This window comes from Nyctereutes procyonoides, unplaced genomic scaffold (assembly GCF_905146905.1).
Source record: "Nyctereutes procyonoides isolate TBG_1078 unplaced genomic scaffold, NYPRO_anot_genome, whole genome shotgun sequence".
Lineage (NCBI taxonomy): Eukaryota > Metazoa > Chordata > Mammalia > Carnivora > Canidae > Nyctereutes > Nyctereutes procyonoides.
Window position 1 is genome coordinate 10,301,293 of NW_026575144.1, and position 24,831 is coordinate 10,326,123.

The 24,831-nt window shown below is 48.9% G+C and overlaps 1 protein-coding gene across 1 annotated transcript in view; it reads left to right on the forward strand.

Annotated features, from left to right (window-relative positions):
• The window catches only part of GALNT2 (polypeptide N-acetylgalactosaminyltransferase 2), a 188,090-nt gene that overhangs the window by 155,213 nt on the left and 8,046 nt on the right, over nucleotides 1-24,831 (forward strand). The window contains exons 7-14 of the mRNA XM_055308792.1: nucleotides 518-639; nucleotides 2,877-2,964; nucleotides 6,382-6,469; nucleotides 7,570-7,673; nucleotides 12,257-12,383; nucleotides 17,132-17,224; nucleotides 17,557-17,640; nucleotides 19,851-19,977. Coding sequence (XP_055164767.1) covers nucleotides 518-639; nucleotides 2,877-2,964; nucleotides 6,382-6,469; nucleotides 7,570-7,673; nucleotides 12,257-12,383; nucleotides 17,132-17,224; nucleotides 17,557-17,640; nucleotides 19,851-19,977 — 833 coding nt within the window. The remainder of the gene's footprint in view (nucleotides 1-517; nucleotides 640-2,876; nucleotides 2,965-6,381; nucleotides 6,470-7,569; nucleotides 7,674-12,256; nucleotides 12,384-17,131; nucleotides 17,225-17,556; nucleotides 17,641-19,850; nucleotides 19,978-24,831) is intronic.

Below are 24,831 nucleotides of genomic sequence, written 5' to 3' on the forward strand. Positions count from 1 at the left end.
ACCGATAATGGGACTAATTTTGTGTAAAAGCCAATCACCTGAGGTTTGTCATGTATGTTTACTGGGCGGTGGTAAGTCTTAGAAAGACAGAGATATTTGCAGCATTGTTCTCATTACATTATCACCATTCACATCGGCTCCATCAGCCCTTTGAAGCATCTGAGTAACACCTTCTATGGCCCAGCTAATTAGAAAACTCTGTTGCTGTGTCGCAGGAAAGTAGTTGTGAAAGTTCCACACTCTCACTTGCTTGATATAGGAGACTTCAGTTATGTAAAGGCCTTTCTCAGAGGGCAGTAGTTCTAAGAAAATTGTCTTCCCGGTCATTCAATTAATTTGGAAACATAAGTCCTGACGGAACTGTGTCTTTGTAACCACAGGGTGGTATTGATCCTACCACCCAAGTTTGCACGAGGGCTGCAGAGCCGCATGGTGGGGAGGCGATGCGGTGCTGGATGGGCTGTTCTGTGGCCTTTTGCTCAGCTACCCTGATGCGCTTTTGAAATTCCTTCCGCAGGCCTGATGCGCTCGCGGGTCCGGGGGGCTGATGCGGCCCAGGCCAAGGTCCTGACGTTCCTGGACAGCCACTGTGAGTGCAACGAGCACTGGCTGGAGCCCCTCCTGGAGAGGGTGGCTGAGGTGAGGCCCAGGGTTCACACTGTGGTTTTCCCTGATGCCGGAAACCGGGGCAGGGGGTGCCTCTTGGACATCTATTCGAAGAGTATTTTATTCACCATAGGGAACTACGTCTGGAGGGGAAAGCACTTGACAGGTAGGAGGCAAGGATCAGCAGAGGCTGGTGAAAGCCGGATTTGTCGAATACAACCCTTTGCTTTTTCTCACAAGGACCTTCTTTCCTTGCCTGCAGCTTTGCAGCCAACTCTCTGAGCTCAAAAGGGGCAGAGCGCTTAGAACAAGGCCTGGCATCCAAGTGTGATCTGAGCATTGGCTGCCTGAGTGCTGGGGGGCAGGTTGGCCTTCTCCAGCCATACTGCCCCCTGAGAAACCTGCCCCGCAGGCCTGTGGCAGCACGGGGCGCCCGTAACCAGACAACCGACACTTTGAGGCTGTCAGGGTGACCCGTGGCACACTCTGTGAGCCTTTGTCTCTCGAAACATCTATTACTTTTGGCCTTTTGCCATTTCTCTTGCTTTTTACTTGTTTTATTGACTTTCTTTCCTCCCTACTGAGAAAGTGTTTCTTTGGGGTGATACAGCCAACTTAATGAAAGTACTAGAGAAATGGAAAATGAACAAGTCATGCCTTTTACAAGTCAGGTGTGACAAGGGTATAGCTGGCGGACGGTAAGTCATGAAATACTAACTACAAGCTACTAGTAATTATGATATAATATGTTGATATTGTCCACTTGTAATTTGTAATATTACGATAATCAGTACTCCTTACTTAGTACTAACTACATGTTAGACATATTACATATTACCTTTAATTTAGGTATTACCCCCATTTGGCACACGAAGAACTTGATATCATGTCCAGAATTCATACAGGAGGCGGAGCCAGGATGGCAAAGCAGGTTCTACTACATCCCTAACTGAGTCCTCTTACACATAAACACACATCTAGTTGAAAGAAGCCCCCCTGGAATCCCCATCCCTGCCCCCCAACCCGTATCTACCATCCCACCCCACTGCCAGTTCTCACAGCACCGTACTATCCCCCAGGGAAGCAGAGGACACAGGAAAGCCACAACCAAGATACTACTGGTGAAGACCACACATTTCTACGGTGGAGCTGTCAGGATTATTTCAAATACCCTCTCCTCAAGTAAGGATAGTAGAAGGAGTGGAAAATTGTAATTCCCACTAATTCCAGTCCTACCAAAAGAAGTCAAAAGTAGGGGATATTATGGTCTTTGACTCCCACCCCCAGGTCCAGACTGAGCCAGGCAAGGAAGATTGACTTCTGTTTGCAGTGCCCCCCCCCTCCGGTAAACTTGAAGCTGGGTGGTGCTGGAACTTCATACTGTTCTCTTATGTGTTCGTCTGATGTATTCTGTTCTTAGCTCTCCAGATTCTGTTACTAATTTGTTTTTCTAAGTCTTTCTTCTGGTTAACACGGGTTCTGTAAATGGCTCAAGGAAAGCACTTACCCTTTTATTAACTCGCCGCATGGGGCAGTGCCTCTCACCAGCATCAAGCCTCTGATTTTAAAGAGGGCAGGAAAGGTAAAAGACCTTGTGTTCACAAACAACCAGAATAATAACTGTGGCTGTGAAAGAAATGCCTCCATCTAAGGGGGAAAAAATGTTTTGTTGGGTAGAGTCACAGGTAAGACAAAGTTCGAATCTGGGATTCTTGAGCTGATTTGGGTTACCCTCGGCCATAATAATAGCTATGCTCTCCTCATCACACACCCCTCAGGCCCACAGAAATAGATTCCTAGCATCATCGTGTAAGGATCTCAGCCATGAGTCCATTCCCGAGGTTGGCCGCAGCTTGCACATTAGGACATTTAAAGACAGCTGAGCTTAGATTCTATCAGAATGAAATCCCCCCGTGGTTGGAAGTTTTGACATTTGGGAAAACAGTAAAGAATACTGGGGACACCCGGGTGCAGTCCTTGCCTTCAGCCAAGAAAGCAAGTGCCGGAGGTGTCACATGGCCACAGCTGTCTAGCTGCTCGCCTCCCCGACCCCGCTCGGCACAGACCAGGGTCCATCAGTGTGACGGCAGAGGGCAGGGCATGTGGGGTGGGGAGCCCTGGGGCCCCCGTAGGCCCAGTGGGACAGGTGGTGAGAGGGGGTGGCTGTTACTGAGACTGCCTGACACGGATATCTGCCTCTGGTGGGGGGTACAGGAGGCTTTGTTTTGTTGGTGATGCCTACTCCCGTCTTTTGTTGATTTGTTTTTTAGGACAGGACTCGGGTCGTGTCCCCTATCATCGATGTCATTAATATGGACAACTTTCAGTACGTGGGGGCATCCGCTGACTTGAAAGGCGGTAGGTGCCGCTCCTGCTCCACCCTGCCTTGCTCAGGCCGTCCGCCTGGAGGCTGATCCCTGCTCCCCCTCAGGGTCGTGAGCAACAGTGACAGCAGCTTTCACACCACTGCCGCACATGCTGCGAGCAGAGGGCGCCTGCGTGCTGGACAAGTAGCATCTCATAAAGAGAGAAAAATAGTCTCATTTCCCTTAAAGAACTTCCTGTGTTTCCTGTTCTCCTCTTATCTCTTTGACCTTCTGTGGCTGTTATGACATGTGGGGCTTAGTGCATAGTTTTAGTGTCATTTTTAATCAGTGAAGATTAAGCCTTCCCAAGTCAGAGCCTGGGATGAGGAGTCGCCAGAGCTGACAGGCTGTGTGGTGAGCATCACGGAGCTCAGGATTTATAGAGTAGCAGGGCTGGGCTCGGCTCTGCCTCCTTCCTGATACCAGCTCCTCTGACAGCCTGTGTCTCCCTGGGGGCAAAGCCATCTACCCCACCACCTGGGTCACCCCAACTCTCGCTGACCACCCAAACCCCCTAGTCACCCCTGCACCTGGCTTGGTGGTGGGCTCCTGCTCCCTACCCTGTTGACCACCCACATCCTTGCCTCCAAGGGCCACACCAGCTTCCTGTTGGTCCTCACAGCCTCGGGATGTGCTCTTCACACCCACCACCCCTCGGGCCCCACGAGTGACTTGTCTCATGCTCTTACCTTCTCAGAAACTATCACAGGCCCCAAAGAACTTATGTGTATGTATGAGCATTTGCTATATTAGAAATTAAAGGCAAGAAATTGTTAAAACACAAGAGGACGCTGGTACACATCCTGTTGTCCATCAGAGTACCGATGCTGTATGTCCTGCGGCTTCTGAAAAGCTCTGTCATATGCTTTTGAAAGAGTGAGAGTAGTGAAAGAGGCATGTAAATATAAAAGTAGTTTTGGTGTGATAGACCCCCCCAAAAGGGTGTGTGGACCCCCATGGGCTCCTGGACCATGCTTGGAGAACCACTGGTCTCATGCGGTGCCTCATGGTGCTCAGAGGTGCATAGGGATCACGGCAGCCATTTGAAGGAACTGGTCACATGACATCTGGTTCTTCCTGGTTGTCCTCATGTCCCTGGGACTGGCAGGGTTGGTTGGGGGCTGGTGACCTGTGCTCCAGGGTCAGAGCAGTGAATGCCCTGAACTCTGAAACTCATCTGGTTGGCAGCCACACCTCTCAGAACTTGGCTGAGGGCCAAGAGGTCAGCGAAGACTCCCCAGGACTGCTAAAAGAGATGTCAAAGCCTTTGCCTTCTGTTTGTGCAATCTATTCACTATTGATTCTTTACGCCTAAGATCCATGATTTCTTTTCTAGTTGTCCAACACCCCTCTTGCTTGGTGGGAAACAAGGGCCTTCTTTTCCCATCTTCTAACACCTTGAGCTGAGTAGAGAGGTTGGACCATTCCAGACAGACACACACAGGATTAACTGATAGTCTAACATCAAAAAAAAAAAAAAGAAGAAGAAGAAGAAGACAGTGAAACTAAATTTGGGCATAGCCTCTGAAGACAGAATGCCAAGAGTCCGTGAGACTCGGGTTCTTGACCCACCTGCCCTGTCACCGCAGGCCGGCCAGTTCACCTCTGCACCTCAGCATGCCCATCTGAGAAGTGGGGGCATAGTAGCACTGGCCACGGGGGTAGTAAAGGGGTGAGAGTGGCCAGCACCAGGTCAAAGATGTGAGTGAGCAGCTCCCCCATCCCAGGGCATCAGCAACAGGGCAGCCGTGGTGGGACGACTCTCCTTACATCAGGAAACGTAAAATTCAGAGAAGATGCTTAGGAAATGGTAAGAAGGTTTGAAGTTTTAAAGAGGACAGATCCTTAGTTATCAAGAGAACATTAGTGTTCATAATGCGTTCTTCCCCTGAGGATTTGCAAGAGCTGAGGTTTGATGGGCTGCTTATGTGAGAGTCAGTGCAGGGACACAGATGCTCTGGGGTGGGGGCGGGGGGCAAGAGTGCTGGCCTCCTGCTGGGTCGGAGGAAGAGTAGGCACCTAGTTTACTCAAATTCCTTTAAGAAAAAAATCGAGGATGACATTTTTGGCAGATTCTCAAAACCTAATTTAGTTTCTTTGGACCAAATTAATAAAATATTAACAGTTATACCAAAAGTGCAAGTAATGTTACATCACCTGGCCCATTGAGGACTTTGCATTTTCTGTAATAACATAGGCAGGACGTTTGTTTTTTTCCTGGTTGAGGCAGGCCTTCTCCCTCGGGCAGAGCTGGGCTCTTCAGGAAAGCCCATTGGGGCCTGCCTCAGTTTCCTCTCTGTGCCACTGTCTCTGCTGCCTGGCTCCCCGGCTGCTCACTCCTTTTTGGCCAGCCTGCCACACTTTGCAGTGACAGCTGGGAGACCATTTGGGTCCCATGCCCCTGGCTGGGCCAGAAACTACATCCTGTGCTGGCCCAAGAGACCACCAACCTCGCATCCTGGCCTGTTCAGGATACAGACCCATTGACCTCAGAGCACCCTGAGGAGAAACCCAAACATAGGTATTGCACAGGGCCTGCTGACAAAAAGCCTGATGGCATAGAGCTGAGGGATAGATGACCCTAGAGTAATTAGGTTTGGCTGCCAGGCCCTCGGAAATGCGGTAAGTGAGCCACCTGTCACCACGAAATGGTCTCCTCATGCGTCTTGAGAGCATCAGCAGATGGGGTGGGGTGTACTGGTGCCCACTGGCTCAACGTGGGGACCTTTTGAGTAAGGGTGAGACCCAGCAGCTTGTCAAATGTCATAAACTACATGCAGGCACCAGGCCTGGGCTGAGCCATCCTGACTGGCCTGTAGATTCTACAAATGAATTGGGACAGCCGCCGTATTTCTCAGAAGTTGCAGCCTGCTGCCAGCTTTGCCACTTCCTTGGGCTCATTTTCATCTAAAAGCCTTCCCTCTGCCACCTTGCCCTGTATGGTTTGGTTGCAGTCAAGGGACATGGAAGCCAAGTGTGCCGGCTGAGAGACCTGTGCTCTCGTCCCCTCCCTGGGCTCTTTTGGCCTGGGACAGGATGGGAGGCACAGTGGCAAATTGGACTTTGTCCTCCTTGCCGCCCTGTGTTCCCTGTCAGAGTTATTTGCAGGCATTTTATGTAGGAAAGCCCGCCCCACATTTTCTGTTGGGGGTGAGCTCCTCAGGGAAGGAGTCACTGGTATGCGCCCTTTTCACTGGCTGCCTGGCCCTGGGTCCACCCTAGGCGCCCTCCCCTCTGCTGCTTCTCTAGTGGTGGTTTTATTATTTTGGGTTTTTTTTTTTTTTTTCTGTGTGTGGCTCGCAGTCCAGTCCAAATACCAAATCGTCTGAGCTGTGAGGGACGGGGTGCCAGGAGCACCCTCCATTCTCATCAGCGCCCTAATGTTTGGTTTCTTTCCTATGGCCTGCAGGTTTTGACTGGAACTTGGTCTTCAAATGGGATTATATGACCCCTGAGCAGAGAAGATCCCGGCAGGGGAACCCAGTTGCCCCCATAAAGTAAGTGTTAGCATCCTGCAGGGGGCACCCCCCTCAGTGACCCCGCTCGGGGCATTTGTTTCCTAGACGCCAAGTTAGGCTCTTTGTCCTCCTGCCCACCACCCACCCCGTTTCCCCTGTCAGAGCTCAAGGGAGAGTTAGCTTCTTCCATCAGATCACAGAATAAAGTACTTTGAGATTTCCTCAGATGAAGCCTGACGTACATATGTATGAGACAAATCTCCAAGTTTAGGGACTTCCTTCACATTTGTGCCATAGAGCGGTTTCCAGCAGGGCCGGCTCTTCAGGTTGAGCTTGGAGACTAAAGCGAACAGGGAGGGTTGGGGGGGGGGGGCGGTGAGTCCCCTCAGCTGCTCCCCTTCCTGCTCAGCCTCCCTCCCTGAGCTACCCCTATGTTCCCATTTGCCCACAGAGGAGAGAACTCAGGCCTGTGCCCTGCTGAGAAACTTGCGGTTGGGAGTCAGGAGTCCACCACCTGTGGGAGGCGTGAGTGTGGGCTGCCCCTCCATGCTAGACACACACTTAGGTGGCAGCCCTGCCACAGCCTGCCAGCACTTGACACTGAGTTCTCAGGGCATCTACTGGGAAGGAGGTGGTGGCTCAGTTAACCCCACCACCACCCTGCCCAGGCTGAGGAAACACAGAAGTGATGAGTCCCGGCTAACAGGAACCAGCTTCAGGATGAGAATGAGGATAGCTGACGTTATCAAGCATCTCCTGAGTATGCTAAGGGCTTATATGTATTATTTACATATTATTTTTTCTAATCCTATGAGGAAACTGAGGCACAGAAAAACCAAGTCCCTGCCTAGGGCCCCTTGTCAGTGAGTGCCCCCAGCTCCAACAGTCACCATCTTACAGGGAAGGCTGGGTCCAGGCCCTGGCTCTGTGGGAGTGTCTGAGCAGGGCAGGTGGAGGCATTTGAAGTCAGCAGTGGAAAAACAGTGAGGATGTCCTGAGCTCTGAATGGGGAGCCATGGCTATGCCATTGCTTTTAAGATCAGCTTGTAGACATGACGTTGGCGTGAGAATGCAGAAGATCTGACCTTGGCCTCTGGCCCGTCCCTCTCTTCCCTCCCACCCTCTCTCTGCCTCTCCAGAACCCCTATGATTGCTGGTGGACTATTCGTGATGGACAAGCTCTACTTTGAAGAACTGGGGAAGTATGACATGATGATGGACGTGTGGGGAGGAGAAAACCTGGGTATGTATGAGGCTGAGTCTCTTCTTTCCAGTCTGATGAAACCGTGGCCTTTTCCTACCCACCAGCGATGTCCAAATGAAAAGTGGAAGCTTTGAAGAGGCTGTTAGGCAGGAGCTGGCAGTGTGCAGGGAGCCAGTTGGAAAAAACTCTAAAGGCCTTGGTCACCATCACTTGCCATCGGCCCCCATACAAGTATCAATAGCATCCCTTTCACTAGTGTCTGGGGTCAGGTGTTAACTCTTTCACCTGAAGAGCTTACAGGCATGGGGAAACATGGCAGACTGTGGGATCTGTGCTCAGCCATGTGGAGTGGAAAACGAGCCCTGGCCAGCCTCTGGGGTTGACCAAACTGGGATGGTAGAAATCAGACAGAGCAGAGGCCTTGGCATTTAAGCCCTCCTTTGCAACTTTGTGAATGATTCCAATTTGGTTTGATTTTGTTTTTGTTTTTAATAACCCATGCAAATCAGTTTTCCTAGGTTTAGGGACAATGAAATTTTATAGACTTTGGTCTACATTTAGTAGCCAAATCATATTTATTGCATTAAGAGAAAAAAGACTCAATTCTTTTTTTTTTTTTTTTAATTATTTGTTTAGGGTTTTCTGTCGGGGGTTCTGAACTGATTCTCCTCAGCTACGGATGCTGTCGAGTTAATTCCATCGTTGGATGGGTGCACCCTGGGAGGAAGCAGGGCAAGGACAGTGAGGAAAACGTGACATCACTGTCATTTTTAGTGGTTTTTCCTGTAACAGAAATTTGGATATTTTTCATTTAAAAGAAAAAACTAGACTAGCCTCTTATTTTTCTCTCATTTTATGATGCTAAAGTTAGTGGCAACATCTCCTGTGGAGCGTTTGTCTGTGGTGTTTTGATGTTGAAAGCCTCTCTAGGCTCAGTAACTACCTTGGGGCAAAGGACCAGGAGTCAAACTCCTTTTGGTTTTTTTTAACAATACATTGACAGGTAGGAGGGACTTGTATTAAAGTGGTTTGAGCACGAAAGGCGTCAGAAGATTTATTAACCTTCTGAAGAGAATTCTGAGTCCCCCTCACTGCACAGACATCCCCTGATGGCTTTGTGGAGACCCTGCCAGCCAGGAGCCCCCCAACCCACCCAATAGGACAGTGCATCACTTAGGCAACCATCTCCTGAAGCCAGGATGTGCTTTGCAATGTGTGCCATTAGCTGAAAGCACGGATTAGACAGATGAGATGGTGGCCAGCCTTTGTGTCACAGAGGAGAAAGAGCATTGATTGAAGCATCAGAGGGGTATTTCGCCCAGAGAACAGAAAAGGGAGAGAATTTTTTTAAATGACCTGGTTTGTTTGTTGCTGCTGTTGGTTTGGTTTTTATATTCATGTAGCTGTGACACAGGTGAGGTTCCCTGGAACGGCTTGAGGGGATTGGGATCAGGGTGGAGTGGGACAGGGAGGAAGGGGCTGGAGCAGCCCCTGCCTGGGCACCGTCTGGTACCTTCCCTCCCCTTACCTGGCTCTGTAAAGCTAAAGAGCCCCAGGAGTCTTCCACTGTCTTCAGAGCTCCAGCAACAGAAGTCCCCAGTCTGAGTCCATCTTTCTGACACCACTCTGACTTCCTTTTCTGAGCACTGGGTGCATACCAGCAGGTGTCCAGCCAGCGTGGTATGTGTGGATATGTGTCGGGGGAGGCAGGGTGCAGGGATGCCTTTACTCAAAATCCAAAACCACCTCCTCCAAGTACACCCTCTTCTCCTCCCCCCCCCAAAAAAAGAACCACTACAGCTTCCATGTTTCCTACCTGCTAATGTAAGCAATTAAAAAGACAAAGAACCTGATACCTAGCCCCCATGAGACATAGGGTCAGGCTCCTCGGATACCTGTATCCTTTGTGTCATGTCCCCACAGTATTCAGGTAGAGGCTGCTTCTGGTACATCAGCTCATTATATGCTCTTTTTTTTTTTTTTTTTGAGATTTTATTTATTTGAGGGAGAGCAAGAGAGATCACAGAAGGAGATGAAGAGGGAGAGGGAGAAGCAGATATTGCCATTGAGTGGAGAACCCGATGCAGGGTTTGATCCCAGGACCCCAAGATCATGACCTGAGCCAAAAGCAGATGCTTAACTGACTGAGCCACCCAGGCGCCCCACCCCCACCCCATTTTTTAAAAATTTAAGTAGTTAACACACAGTGTTAATTTCGTTAGTTTCAGGTATATAACATAGAAATTTTCCACAACTCATACACTTCATTTCCTGCTTTCTTGAAGGACCAAGTTCTTGCCTCAGATCTCAGAGCTGGTCGTTAGTAGAGCTAAAATGCAAACACAAGCTCCCTAATTCAGAATCCACCCAGTTATCTTGAGGAATCATTCCCAAGTTGTAGTATCCCCAAATTCAAGCAAAACCAGAGCTGAATATAATTGTAATTGTATGTGGCCTTCAAAATCTCCCACTAGATCTCTGAAGGGATCCCTTCGTGTTTAACAGCTTCTGCCTATAGAAGCCATCGGGCCTTCCTAGCCCCCAATTTTGGAAGTTCCAGTTAGGCAACCACATATCTAAATTTTATTTCCTGAAATACAGAGAACTTCTTACTCAAGGTTTTTTTGGACTCTGAGAAAGAAAATCAGAAGTCCTTGACTGCAGGGGGTGTGGGTAGTCATGACCCTACATTTTTCAAGGGTTCAAGGGTATTGGTTACAAAAGGCCCATGACAGCTGCCAGGATCACTCATTTCCAGCCGATGGGGTATTCCTACTACTTCAGCTTGCCGCATCCAGTACGAGCTCTTGTGATTCTGTCCCTAAGTGGGAGTAACACACCTTCAACTGAGCAGTCGGGGCACCTGCGGCTACCACAGATGAGGCTTTATCTAGAGGATTTACCCAGCACCTCACTCATGGTCTACGGTAATCCCCCCCTTACTTCTGATCCTTCTCTACTTGTAGCAGTGACTGCTAATTCTGTGGATTGTCTTACCTCCTCCTTGTGTTATTGATGTCAAGAAAGTGCCCTTTTATACCAACCACGAAGTCTCCTGCAGTCACTTGGATGCTTAGTGATTAGGACAGGTGCCTGGTCAGTGGGTGGCAGCCACGTGCTGAGCTTTCCCCAAATACGGTTATTCAGAACAGTGTTTGTGTTGACATTGGCCTGAGCAGTGCTGGCCAATGTAACTAAGCATCTCATTACTCCTGAAGGTTGATTCTGTGTCAAAGCAGGCGAACTATTGTTTACTGGCTAGTAAACTGGCTAGTGGCCAACTTTGAAGGATCTGTGAATTACTCAGGCATCTTTAGTCACTACCATAGTCCAAGAGACACCTGTGAGCTTCCCAGGTGACTTGAAGCCTGCTAATAATGCACAGTTATGGATGAGTATCAATTTTGAAATTTAAGGAATAGTTTTTTCACCTGGATGGAGAAAGCCCAGGTGCATAGTAATGCTCAGTGCCCTGGAAGTAAGTTTTAGAGGAAGATGGCATATATGGTGGCCTGTTGTTTCTAAAATCAAAGCTACATTGTGGGCATTTCATGCCTATCAATGTTTATACACCTTCAGCGACACCTTTTCTAACAGTGTTGATCCTAAGCAAGTGCAAATGTACTACCCCATGGTCATGAACCAGCTAGTGAAGAATTCAATGTGAGCATTTCATTGGTAGATACTGTGATGCTACGTGGACATGCATGGTCTTATGCTCAGTGTCCTTTATATTCAGAATAGACCAAAGATTCACACTTATCTTATCTCAGGGTGTCTCATCTGAATCTGGAAAGTGTTTCCACATGCTCTTTCTTTTGAATTTGGAATAGAATTGTTTAATGAAAACACCGGATTTGGTGACACAGATCTCATTGGCTTTTCCCTAATTCAGATCTGTGCTAAAATCTAAGATTGTGGGATCCCTGGGTGGCGCAGCGGTTTGGCGCCTGCCTTTGGCCCAGGGCGCGATCCTGGAGACCTGGGATCGAATCCCACATCGGGCTCCCGGTGCATGGAGCCTGCTTCTCCCTCTGCCTATGTCTCTGCCTCTCTCTCTCTCTCTCTCTCTCTCTCTCTCTCTCTCTGTGTGTGACTATCATAAATAATAAATAAAAATTAAAAAAAAATAAAATAAAATCTAAGATTGTAAATGTTCCAGGGTAGGTAGTTTATTTGACATTATTCTTCATTTTGTCTGTATCACTTTACATTTCTGTAAAACAACACCACTGGGGAAACACCCTCTTAGTGAACCCAAGGATGAACTTTCATGCGATCTTTTTTTCTCTCTTCAACTTTATTGAGGTCCAATTGACAATTTAGAATTGTATACATTTAAGGTATACAGCTTGATTTGAGATATCCGCCTGCACATACCTTCTGGATTGTGTCATGGAGCCAGGAGATCCAGGGTGTGTCGGATGTCTCCACTGTAGAAAGTTTAGGACCATGTTCTGGAAGGAGGCCAGTTCCTTATTCACATCTCTTTCAGTAGTTGAGGGCACAAGTGCCCTTTGATGGGATGGTGATTGGCAGGTGTCTGTACCCTGTCTGGGGTGGCTGCTGCTCAGAGCAGTCTGGGGCTCTCTCAGTCATCCTGTCTTCATTCCTCATTGCAGAGATCTCATTCCGAGTGTGGCAGTGCGGTGGCAGCCTGGAGATTGTCCCCTGCAGCCGCGTGGGACATGTGTTCCGGAAGCAGCACCCCTACACTTTCCCTGGGGGCAGCGGCACTGTCTTTGCCCGGTAAGTGGTTGTGGGAGGCTGAGCAGGGACGAGGACATTGGTGACCACCACCCAGACACCCAGACAGGACTTAGCCCTGGGCCGTATGGAAATAGGTTTCCTTCATTGGAATACCACACAGCATTGATAGGGATCAGCTGTACACACTGCAATGTGCGTACCTCTCAAGGGCGTTACGCTGAGTGAAAAGTTGCATACTGTACAATCCCACTTTTAACACAGTTTCAGACACAGCTAAAGTGATGGAGAGCAGACGGGCAGGGCGGGGCAGGGATGTGACCACAGAGGGGCAGCCTGAGGGGTGTCCAGGGTGACAGTGCTGTCCTGAATCCTCATGTGATGGTCATCGCACAAGACTGTACATGTGTGAAAGCTCATACAACTGTACACACCTCCAAAAATGTATGAGAAAGCATTATTGTAAAGAAGAGGGACTTATTTTTTTGTATGCATTACCATCCAAGGAACAATATGTAAGTCAAGCCATACTAAATTCAAGCCAAAAAGACGGGGCATGGGGATGTGATTTATGATAGATAATAGATATATTTTAGTAAACATGAGGATGCCAAATGAGGAGCTTTCTGAAGAAAATAGGCAAATTACCAGTCTCAGGCCCACGGTTTTTTCTAGGGAATTCTTTTAGATGCTAAAGATAAAACTGCACACAAGCCAGCCAGCCTGGCCTCCAGGAGGTGGGAGTAGTCAATCCAATATATGAATAGCTAAATAAGATGATTGCAACTACTGATAAATGCTGTGAAAAAAGATAAAATGTGGTCATGTGGTTGAGCATGAAAGAGACAGGAGGAGAGGTTTGTGGGGTGGCATGCAGCAGAGGGACCCTCTGAGGAGGTGGCACTTGTTTCAGACCCAAAAGGTGGGAGGGAGGGGCTATGGACTCTTAGGGAGCAGTGCTTCCTGCAGGATGAGCAGGTTCTCGGTGCTGAGAGCAGCATGACTTCTTCAGAGCAGAAGAACACCAGGTGGGACTGAAGCTGAGACAATGAGGGGACCGTAGACAGGATGAGGGAGCTAGACCGGCCCTAGCCAAGCACCTGTGTAGGTCATGGGAAACTGGATGTTGTTTTGATGCCAGGAAAAGCTGCTATACATTCCTGACTTTCTCTGGTTTAAGCTACCGTGAGGTCCATCTGGCCACTGGACAGAGGGTGGCAAGGAGGTGACACCAGGAGGAAATGATGGTGCAAACATCCCTCCCCTCCACTGCAGGAGCAGGGGTGAGGGCACTTCTTAGAGCCATTGCCGTGGCCCAAGCCAAGAGGAAGTGCCCTGGCCAGGGGGTGCCAGGCTTGGCCACCTTCTGGAAGGCAGCATTTACAGTGGCCTGGCAGTGACAGACCAAGAGCCAGGAATTAAGAGTGAATCCTTGGACGTTGGTCCTACAACTTGGCTGACCTGGTGCCCCCACCAAACTAGGGGCACTTGAGAGAGGGTGGAAATGAGCTGGAGAGAATGACTAACTTATCTCCTGTATAGTGTTTTAAAACTTGGATTCAAAGTACAGATTGCACAATACACACATATTACACACAAGTTAGTTTCAGCAAAGAATCTGGGTTCTGGGAAACTTTCATGAAGGCAGATAGCAAAACTTCTGACCAAATGATCTTCTTTCAAAGGCCTGTCCTTTCTCGAATGTTGTCTGACTTCATTTCTGTTCTTTATTAGAAACAAAAATGTGTTCTTATCCAGTGAGCTCTACAAGAGCAAATAGTGATAGGTATGTTTTTTTTCCCCAGGGACAATGTGAGATTCCTCCCCAAAACCTCCTGTGTAGACATATCAAATACCCAAATCAAAGCTATTGGTTGCTACCAGCACACGGCGGGCTTTTAGAAAAGAGTCTGTTAGCATACACAGAACATTGCTTTATACGCTTTTTTAAAAGCACTCTTCTTTATATATTTTTTAAAGATTTTATTTCTTTATTCATGAGAGACAACAGGCAAAGAGACAGAGACATAGGTAGAGGGAGAAGCAAGCTCCCTATGGGGAGGCTGATGTGGGACTCAATCCCAGAACCCTGGGATCACAACCTGAGCCACCCACGTATCTCTAGATAGAGATTCTGAAATGGGCAGTAGAACAGCATGTGGAGGATGATCTCATTTGTGTAGGTTAGTTTGTCAGTGAATGAGTGAGTGAATGAATGAGTGGAGCAAGTAGCCTAGTGGGGTCCTTTGTTGTTTTACCACTCCCAGGTGTGCATGTGGGTGCTAGAAAGGGTAAGGTGATGAGACCCACCCACAAAAACTTTCTTCCTGTCTCTGGTTATGGCATCCACATCCCGTAAGACCAGTTGAGAGTGATCCAGTTGGACAGGTCTCTGTGTTTCCAGTTAGCTTCCTACAAGCCCCTAAGAGACTGGAGGGCTCTGTGTCTGCTTGAGTGGATGTGTTCCCCAGGGGCCAGAGAAGGTCCCAATCAGAATAACAGTGTAGAGGTGGGGTAGATCCTTAGGTGGATACTTGGTTTTAGGTTTAGAGTTAACGGTGAGACAGTGAGACTTTACTAATATGATTTAAATTAAATACGGGAAACCAATGGTTTAAAGTTACTTTCTTAACCACCAAGCAGTAGAGCTGGCCCATGGGAATCACACCTTCTTTCTGCTGCCTGCTTCCTGATAGTGCTACTTTGTCTACACTGAGTATAGGGTTGGGCAGAGGGGAAGCAGAAAGCAAAGGGAGCCTGGATGAATGAAAGTGGACCCTTCTAGAGGACACCACCAAGAAGATGGTTTGGCACATAGTAGGTACCAAATAAACTTTTGAATGAATGAATTGAAATGAGCACTGAGTAGCCCAGGAAGCTGATTTTTTGAAGTTATCTAGTATCTTTTCTCTAGCAAGTAGACAGAAGGATATTGCTTTGCATTTAGGAATTAAGAAATGACTTAATTACTTAATGACTTAGCTGATTCAGAACCACTGTGTCATTGGAATTCACAAAACCCTGAAGCCATTAGGACTAAAAGGGACCTAGGAGATGCTTGAATCCAATTCTTTCATCTTATTGATGAGCAATCCAAGTCTAAGAGCCCTGAAGTCACAAAGCTGGGCAGAAGTTGAGGCATGGGCCACTTCGGAAGGCCCCCAAATCCTAGTAAGAGTATTTAATGGCTCATCTAGGAAACAATGCTTATGATCCAGCATCCCAGGCACTTCAAATCTTTATTTTTTTTTTACTTCAGCTCATTGCTGTACATCTACATTTCTTACAGAACAAGAGTAAAAAGTATCCTCAATCTCATTACCAAAGACAGCCTTATAATGTGGCGGATCCATCTCTCACCCCGTCCTCCCCTCCTGTCTTTTCCCTTCTCCCTGCACACACAGGTCTACCCTGTACTGGTCTCTCACCCAGCAACCAGTCAGGGACATCATTCCACAGCAGCAGGTAAAATGTCCACCAGTATTTTCAATGACTGTAGAGTCACCCATTTATTCAATCACTTCCCTGTCGATCATCATATGGTTTCTAATTTTTTTTTGCCATTAATATCAATGCTGAACTGAGCTTATCTTCACATATATATATTCTCCTTGAGGTAAATTTTTAGAAGTGGGAACTGCTGAATCCGAAGTGAGGGCCCACTCATTCATCTTGTCTTGCCCGTCTCATAAATGGCATTCTCAACAGTTCATCATCTACTGCACGAAGAGGAAGGAAAGGGCTATACATCACTTTATGTGAAAGAAATGTGCCCTGAATAGAAATTATTTTAATAATTGTAGCTCAGATAATTTGAAAGGCTCACCATTGAAAAGAGATCTTCCTGGTAGAGAAAAGGAATTCTTTTCAAAGGTGATCCTTGCCTCCCTGATGTATTTATTTTGGAAGAACATAATGTCTCTTATATGGGTTCTAAGGAGGAGTGAGTCTACCTTGGAACCGAGTCCAGGATATGGGAGCAGAGAGGCTTACGGTATGAATGTTGATGCCCACGCATGCAGGAGCCTTTCATACAGGCTGTAACGCAAAAGTAGCTTGTTCCAATGGCTTTGACTGATCATACATCATGGTTTTGAGATTTAAGTAGGTATGATTTTGAGATTTAAGCATGTGGTTTTCTCGCTTGTCAGAAAAAAACCATTCTATCTGTGTCCCTCCAGCACGATGTCATTAGTGGGAGCCCCCGATGTGGGCCATAAAGCTTCTCTCCCCTTCGCACTGTTATTCCTTGTCCAAACAGGACACTCTCTCAGCTCAAGTCTGCAGGGGAAAAAAAGTCTTTTGAATAGTAATTCTTATGTATTTTAACTTTTCCACAGAATTATCTAGTAGCGTTACAGCTGCGATGAGACAGGGCAGAGAGGCCAAGGGTTTCTGGGCTATACTCCCTGGTGCCAGCCATCTGTGCATACGTCATGCAGGCTATTGCAGTGACGCTCTGTGTTCTTCTTGCTGGCCCAGCCCCTGTCTCTTCCAGTACCTGCCTGTGCTTCAGTTCTAACTCTGACTTTTGTTCTTTGGCAATTTGTTTCTGTGAAAGACAAGAAAGCGAGTTCTATTAGTTCAGGAAGCACCCACTGAATGCCAACTACGTGCAGACATAGGTATGGGTGCTGAGGGGGACAGCCCGCTCTCTGCATCACTGCCATAGCTGCCAGCCCTCCTCAGAGGACCTTCCTTAGTAGCCCTCCATGCAGACAAGTACAAACGAAATGATGCTGATGGCCAGGAAGCAAATCACAGCTCAAGGAGATTTATTTTGTTTCTAGTAACACCCGCCGGGCAGCAGAGGTCTGGATGGATGAATACAAAAATTTCTATTACGCAGCGGTGCCTTCCGCCAGAAATGTTCCTTATGGAAAGTAAGTGTCACTTGAGCCCTCTCATGCTGCTTTGCTCAGGATCATTGGAGGTGGGGAGAGCCTGTGGTCAGCCCACACCCCATGAACCATTCTGCCTCCCGGAGTCCAGGACGGTTGCCCGGGTATCAAAGCAGGGGCCTCTGCTAGGCTGGCCGAGGGCCCGAGGCAGGAGGCGTATGGGAAGTGGAACGAGGGTGTGGGGGCAGGAGTGTGGACGGGCCCCACTCCACTACCCAGCTCAACCCTTTCTCATCAGCAGTTTTTCAGATTTGATGTAAGGAACTTGTCTGTTCTTAAAGCTGGTAAAGGAATCTTGTTTCCCTCTCCTCCAGTATTCAGAGCCGATTGGAGCTTAGGAAGAAACTTAGCTGCAAGCCTTTCAAGTGGTACCTGGAAAATGTCTACCCAGAACTAAGGTAAGCCACCGGGGATCAGAGGTCTCGCTTTGTAAGGGCTCAACGGATGTCAGAGAGGCAGTGAGGTCCCAAGAGGTAAAGAAGTGAAGGAAGGTTGCACCTCAGGCAAGAAGCCAGGAGCTGGGGTCCCGGTTTCCTCACCCTGCATTTGTCCCAAGGCACCCCTGAGAATGCAAACACGCACCCTGAACAGCGGCCTCCTGCCAAGTGACCTTCCCATTCTCCACAGAGGTGGAAACAGTTCCGGGTGTCACCTCATTTACCTCCTGCCCTATTGGGAGAGGACAGGGGCTAAGTGACCAAGGTCTGTTGTGTCACCAGCTCTGTAAGTTGGCCCCCCCAGGTGTGCACTTTGTGCACCCTCTGCCCAGCAGGTACCTCTCCCCAGCCTCCCTGTTCTGGCTCCTAGAGCCTCACCCACGTTGCTCATCTTGCCCTTGTGAGCAAGTGTCCAGAGCCAAGGTTAGTGCTGGTCCTGGCAGAGGCCAAAGAATAAATCCACTCTGCCACTCCCCACCTTGCTTCTGCTGCGAGGATGCCGCTGCCCCTCCTGTGGGCTGGTGAACAGATGGCAGCGCCCAGCAGAGGTCCAGAGCCCGGGACCCTGCCTACAGCAGCGCCTCCCCCTCCAGGCTTGTTCTTCCCCGTGTGACATGGAAGTAATAACACCGGTACCCTGCTTCCCACCCGGAGACTCACTGATGGCAGAAATACTCTTCTGAGTCTTCTCTCTACACCCAGCATTTCGTCTTAAATTAATGAGAGCTCCACATCCTAAGGGAGCACTGAGACCCTAATCAGAGGGCCTGCAGGTCTGCGGGTTTTGGGATCCATCTGAACTTCATCTTCATAACGGGATTGCCAGACAGGTTTTGCTTTAATGTGGCACATTCCTTATTGTGAATATTCCCAGAGCATCGCACAGCGAGTCCCTATCTCCAGCGCAGGGACAGTGAATGCAAGAGTCACGCCCATTATCTTTTGTGCTAACGGCTCCTTCAGAGCCCTTGTTACAGAGATTTGTTTGAGAGTTAGATAATGTGGCTTTGCCTCATCGCTGCTATTCATTTACATCGCCCTCTGGAACTGTTTCCTGTGCTTGGGGAAGTAATGCACAACATCATGCCACACACCCCCACCCCACCCCAGAGAGCAGGGACATCAGAATGTTCTCCTCCCTCTGGCCGCCTCCATGAAAGATGGCTTTCGCTGAGGGCTGAGAAAGCCATGGGGGCTTCACCCATGGGAAGCCTCCAGTCATTATCCCCCTCCTAGCCAGTGAGGGGCTTCACACCAATGCGTTGTTGCCCTGAAATGATGCGTACTTTGCTTTTGCTGTCACAGTTGTCTGTGACTTGGTGGGTGATGATGCCAGGCCGAGTGACATTAAATGCAGTTTCACCCTGAGGACACCCATGATTTTACCCATGACATTGGGCCTGTGCCACTTAAGACCATATGTAAAGCTTTGAGCACCACACCAGCAGGTGAATCTGCTTCCCCACATCCATGCCAGATAAGGAAGGGAAACACCAACTTAATATTCGTATTGTGTCTATAATAAGCACTACTGTTTACTGGGTGCTTGCTATATGCCAGGCACTAGGCTCTGCGTGCTTACAGTGAAATGTTTTCTGTGATACTTGCAACAGACCTGTTCGCAGGTGCTGTGCAGAAGAGGGGTTTGAGGTTTAGAGAGAGTGGGAGTCTGAGAAGTGACACAGCTGGTGCCCAGGCCAGGCACAGTTTTGGGTCAAATCCTAAGGCATGTTGCCCCCAGCCACCGTGCCCTGTTTCTGTTTGTCTCAGCCGCCTGACAAAGCCACTCGAGCTCTCCCTTCCACTAGGTAAAGGTCAGATCAAAAGTCTCCTGGGAAGTTCAAGGCAACAAGACCTGACCTTATGAATTGCTTTTCTAAAGAATTTCCAGCAGCCTAAGATTGAAGAATAGAGGAGCTTTTCCTTTGCAGAAACCTTTCCCTGGTAATGGAATAGAAAGAATCCTTCTCCAACTTGAAGTCTTCACTTAGGGTTAGCAAACCAGGGCTTGTGAGAAAAGCTGCCTGGCTGACACAGCCCGCCTGTGGGAGGAAGGTTACAAGCCAGGAGAGTAGGCCTCCTCCCGTGGTTCCTGCTGCTTGAGACAATTACTGAGCACGGGGGTGTGCAGCCTGCAGAATCAAGCAGATGTTTCTCCCCTTGCTTTCCAGGGTCCCTGACCACCAGGATATAGCTTTTGGGGCCTTGCAGCAGGGAACCAACTGCCTGGACACTTTGGGACATTTTGCTGATGGTGTCGTTGGAGTCTATGAGTGTCACAATGCAGGGGGCAACCAGGTATGTGTGTGAGGGTCTCAAGCACCTGGAGGCCCAGAGAGAACAGAAAAGGGCTCTGAGCTTACAAGTCTCAGCTGCTGCCTTTGTCCTGTGACCCAAGATGTCTGAAGTAGCCCCTGGCCCCTGCTGGTCACCCACCTGCGGCTGCAGGATCAGGTGGGATGCCCCAGACTTTGTCATCAGCCTCGGGCCAGGCCCTGCTGCAGCAATGAGGGGGATAGTACTTCACATTGACATCCAACATCCGTTGTCAAGGCAGGGCCATAGCACTTGGGACCTTTATCTGCTCCTCTTCTTCCTCTTCCTCGTCTTCCTGTCACCTCTCTCATCCCTGTGGTGTGTGCTCACCCCAAAGCACCCGTCCTATATCTACATCTGTGTCTGGTCTCTGAGCATGCTTGTAAGCACCAGCCCCCTGGCTGGTTTAATTGGTGCTTAACCACAGCCCCTATGGCTGCTGCCAAAGTCATATCGGTCCCTGCCCATAAGATAACAGTGGGTTAGATAGAAAATATTAGTCGTCACTTGTCCTGGACAGTGACAGGCTGACACACACAACTTGTCCTGGAAGCCTAAACCCCCATCACCTTCTGTCCTTACTGAAAACAAGACAGAGAAGTGACAGCCTGTAGGCCTACATGTTCCAGAGGATAATGTTCTAGAAAGCAGTTTTCCCAGAAGAAAATAATAAGCATTTGGTAAAATGTGGGCTGGGTATACAAAAAAGTTTGGGTAATGCTCTCATCTCTTTGAAAAAAATGCCAAGCTCTAAGAGGACCTGCAGTTTAAATGGTGGGGGTGCTGGGAGGGGGTTAACTCAGTGTATCTCAGATTTATTGATCCCAGAACCTTCTTTAAATATAAGTATTTTTAAAAGAGTTGGTTGTTCCAAGTCCCCCCAAGGAGTACCTGGGCAGACTGCAATCTCCAAATGCTTTACCTCCTCTCTTCGCTTGGTAATGTCATTTTAGCAGTTGCTTGGACCGATCCAGATGTCCTAAACTAGACAAGGGAGGGAGAGCCAGCTTCAGGTGGCAGCCAGGGCCGGTCCAGCACACACATGCCACACTCGGGCTCCTGGGGTCTCACCTTTGTCCTGCAGATGCCCCAAGGACAGACTGGGAGCTTTGGGTGAGCACAGATCCAGCCCTGGGTGCAGCCAGATTTGTGGATTTCGAGTATTTCAACCTATGATATGTGGGTCCCCATTAGTACTCTTTCCCAGACCCCATAGATGTTAGGAGTCAGGTGGAAGAGCTGTAAGGAGAGAAGGAAGGAGAGTAGGGGGGAAGATGAGGCAGGCAGAGATGGGGACAGGAGGGAGGGAGGACTCCATAGCCAGAATGGAAATACTAAAATGTTGCCTTCCAAAAAGTTAAGCTTGGGGGAAGACAAGCTTCTTGGATCTAACGATTCTCCAGAAGCTCAGTTGAATCTTTGTCAGAAAGGTGGTGCTTCAGAAAGGTCGTGCCTCTGGTAAGCATGAGGGTGCTTCTGGTCTTCACAGCAGAAATTCAGAAATTTGGCTCATGCATATGCAGCTGGGTGAAGTGCACCTTCCCCCTGCGTGGTACACAGCAGAGGACATGTGGCCCACGTTATCCACCATCTATATCGCTGGACTTGTAATGCCAAGTTGGACTCCCGCATCTCCCCATTGAATCACTGGGGTTTCCCTCTGTCACGTTTGCAGTGTTCTGGTGATTCGGTGATAGTTAAAGGGGTCAGTCCCTTATATTGTAGCAGCTCTACTGGGCCATGAGAAGCCTTACTCTGTAGAGCATTTGAAAAGTAAGTACCATGGCTGCGAGTGAAGGATTTTCCATTGCTCCACACCCCGCCTTCTCCGTGTCTCAGGCACCTGCTTCTGTCTTGGGCCCTGTGCTTGGCTCTCACCCACTCAACATGTTCTTAGGAGGGGAGGGCACCTTTTACCCCACAGCCGATTAACCAAAGCTGGTGGCTGCTGGGCAGCAGGCTGCCATGGCCTGTGTGGCCACCACCACCTATGATGGCTGGTGGCTGTGGCTCTGGATCCCCCAGATCCTGCCTGCAAGTTGGTCTGAGCCAACCAGCACTCCTCTGCAAGCCCACAGGGAGGCTGACTGGCCTGGCCTGCCTAGCACATTGCTGGTTTACACCTGTTTCCTGTGCAATTTTTAATAGCCTCCCCCACTCCCGGTCTCAAAGTAGCCTGGTTCAGTCACCCTAGTTATAGGCACTGGAGCTCACTGATGACGAGCAGCTCTCAGGATGCCATTTGGGGGGGAGAAAATAGATTGGGACGGTGGAGGAGGCCACCCAGACACGTTCGGGGAGCTTCTGGGTTTGCGCCTCCCAGTGTGGGGAGGGAGGGGCACCCCAAGTCCACAGGGAAGGAAGCTCTCATGCTCTGGGCCTCCCAGACCTCTACCGCATCCCTGTCCACTTGGCTGCTCTTGAGTGTCCTGCATCACGTTCTTCATTGTGTAAGAAACTGGTAAGCGCCCCCTAGCTGGGTGCATGGGTGACACTGCTGTGCCATGGCCCAGCCCAGATGTCGGCCTGTCCCAGTGCTGTGCGGGGCTGTCATGAAGAACAGACATGACAGCAGGTGCAGAGCACTCCGTTCCCACTATTTTCCCTTCTGTTATGAGACCATTGCTGTTCTCACAATGATGTGGGGCAGAGCGGGGCTTTTCTTCCTTCCAGCAGGTATCTGCTGAGTGCCCACTGGGCTAGGTGCGGTGCCCTCGGAGATCCTAGACAGGAGGACATAGCCCTGCCTGTCCAGGGAGCAGGTTTCTACTTGATCTGAGCATTCCTCCCATGATTTTGTGCTGGAATCGCCCCAAGAGCTTATTAGGAAATTCTGGGGATGGGTCTCCTGCCCAGAAAGTCTGATTTCACAGGCCTGGGGTAGCAGAGCATGGTGGTTTGTGATGGCTCCCGAGGTGGGTGACCCTAAACAAGCAGCTGCACAATAAGAGTTTTCTAGAAGTAGGGATCCCTGGGTGGCGCAGCGGTTTAGCGCCTGCCTTTGGCCCAGGGCGTGATCCTGGAGACCCGGGATCGAATCCCACGTCAGGCTCCCGGTGCATGGAGCCTGCTTCTCCCTCTGCCTATGTCTCTGCCTCTCTCTCTCTCTCTCTGACTATCATAAATAAATAAATAAATAAAAATTTAAAAAATAAAAAAAAAAAAAAAAGAGTTTTCTAGAAGGAGAGACCACATGAGTGGGTGACAGGCAGCATGACAACGTAGTGTACGGTCATCTACAACCTGGGAACACCCTCCTCCTGGACCAGCCTGTGGCCCAGAGAGCAGCACCACCCAGTTGTGCTTTGTATGATGAGAATGTTCTATATGTACACCATCCTATATAGTTCCCACCAACCACATGTGGCTACAGAGCCCTCAGGGTGTGGCTGAGGCTGTCAGGTGTTCATTCTGTTGACTTAATCAAGGTCGATAGTGGCCACCATATGGGGAAGCATGGTTCTGGAGGCAGCAGGAAGCCAGAGCTCACGCTTGCCACTTGCAGATGTCCCGACTCATAACCCTGCCATGAGTAAGTCCCATCTGAACTGATGGAAAGCGATGCTTTTTTGAGTGGTGTGCCACACGGGTGAGGAATGAGAGGATAAATAACATTTCCTAACTGAAAACAGGATCCCATGCTCTGGACGAGTAAGGTTTGTTATCTTGTTTCTGGCTGAGCCTCAGCAGACACACAGGAAATGGGAAAATTAATGGCCATGCTTTTTTAAGAGTGGCAGCTCAAAAAAGCAATTCTTAAATATTTATGAACTTTATTTTACAAATTCAGATCATTGAAATGCAACAGAAGAACAAAGTGGCAGCCAGCTCTGTTGTTTGCACAGCTGAATTAGGTTTTCTGGAATTCAGTGTAAAGTCTGTTTTAAAATAATTAAGCACACAATAGCAAGAAGGTGGTAGAAACATCCATACATGAGCTTTCACTGGGTATCTGCAACCCTTCCAACATCGTTCAACACTTGCTTCCAAAGAAGTATCTAGAATCTTACCCACGAGTGGGGGCATGATGAATGAATGAAAGGCGGGGTGCAGGCGCTCCTTCCTAGGACCTTTTGGCCCTGAATGCTGCCCTGAAGCACAGATGATGCTGAGGACCTGTTGGCCCTTCGGAAGCCCTGGCTGAGGAGCGACAGCATGCAAGGTTGGAATCAACCCTCGGGGGAGGCGTGTGGCCCTTCCCGGAGAATGCTCTGCAGTGCTCACTGCCAGGAGCTGCTGATGGGGACAGGTGGGAACAGGGCTCTGTGCTCTGAAGTTTGAAAGACACTAAGGAAAACAGCCTAAGCAGGTTCTTCTATTCTCAGGCTTCCAGAGCCTTTAAGAGCTTCTTTGTGACTTTGCAAAAAGAAACATGAAAGAAACATGGCCCAAACTGTTTCCCAAACTTATTTGACCTGAAACTAGCTTTTCATAGAATCCCTCCTGGAGCACACTTTGAGAAACACTCAGTAAAAGTGATAACATTGAAGCCAAGGAAGGTGAGGGGACTGGCTCCAGTCTGCCTCCCTGTAGGAGAGGAGGAGGCTGGGAACAGGCTTCCATTTCCTAGGTGGGCTGCCTGTCTGGGACAGACCGTTTGTTCCAAGGTGACCGAAGTACCGAATAGGGAAGCCTCTTTAAAAGATCATTTATAAATAAATGAATGAGTGAGTGAATGAATGAATGAAAGAATGAAAAGATCATTTTTCCCTCCCTTATCTCCATCCCCTGAAAACAGAAAAAAAGAAAAGTAATCTCTCTATAGCACTTAATAGCACCTAAAGTTATATATAAATGTATTCATGAGTTAGTCATTCTTCCGCTGGAGAGCCAGCC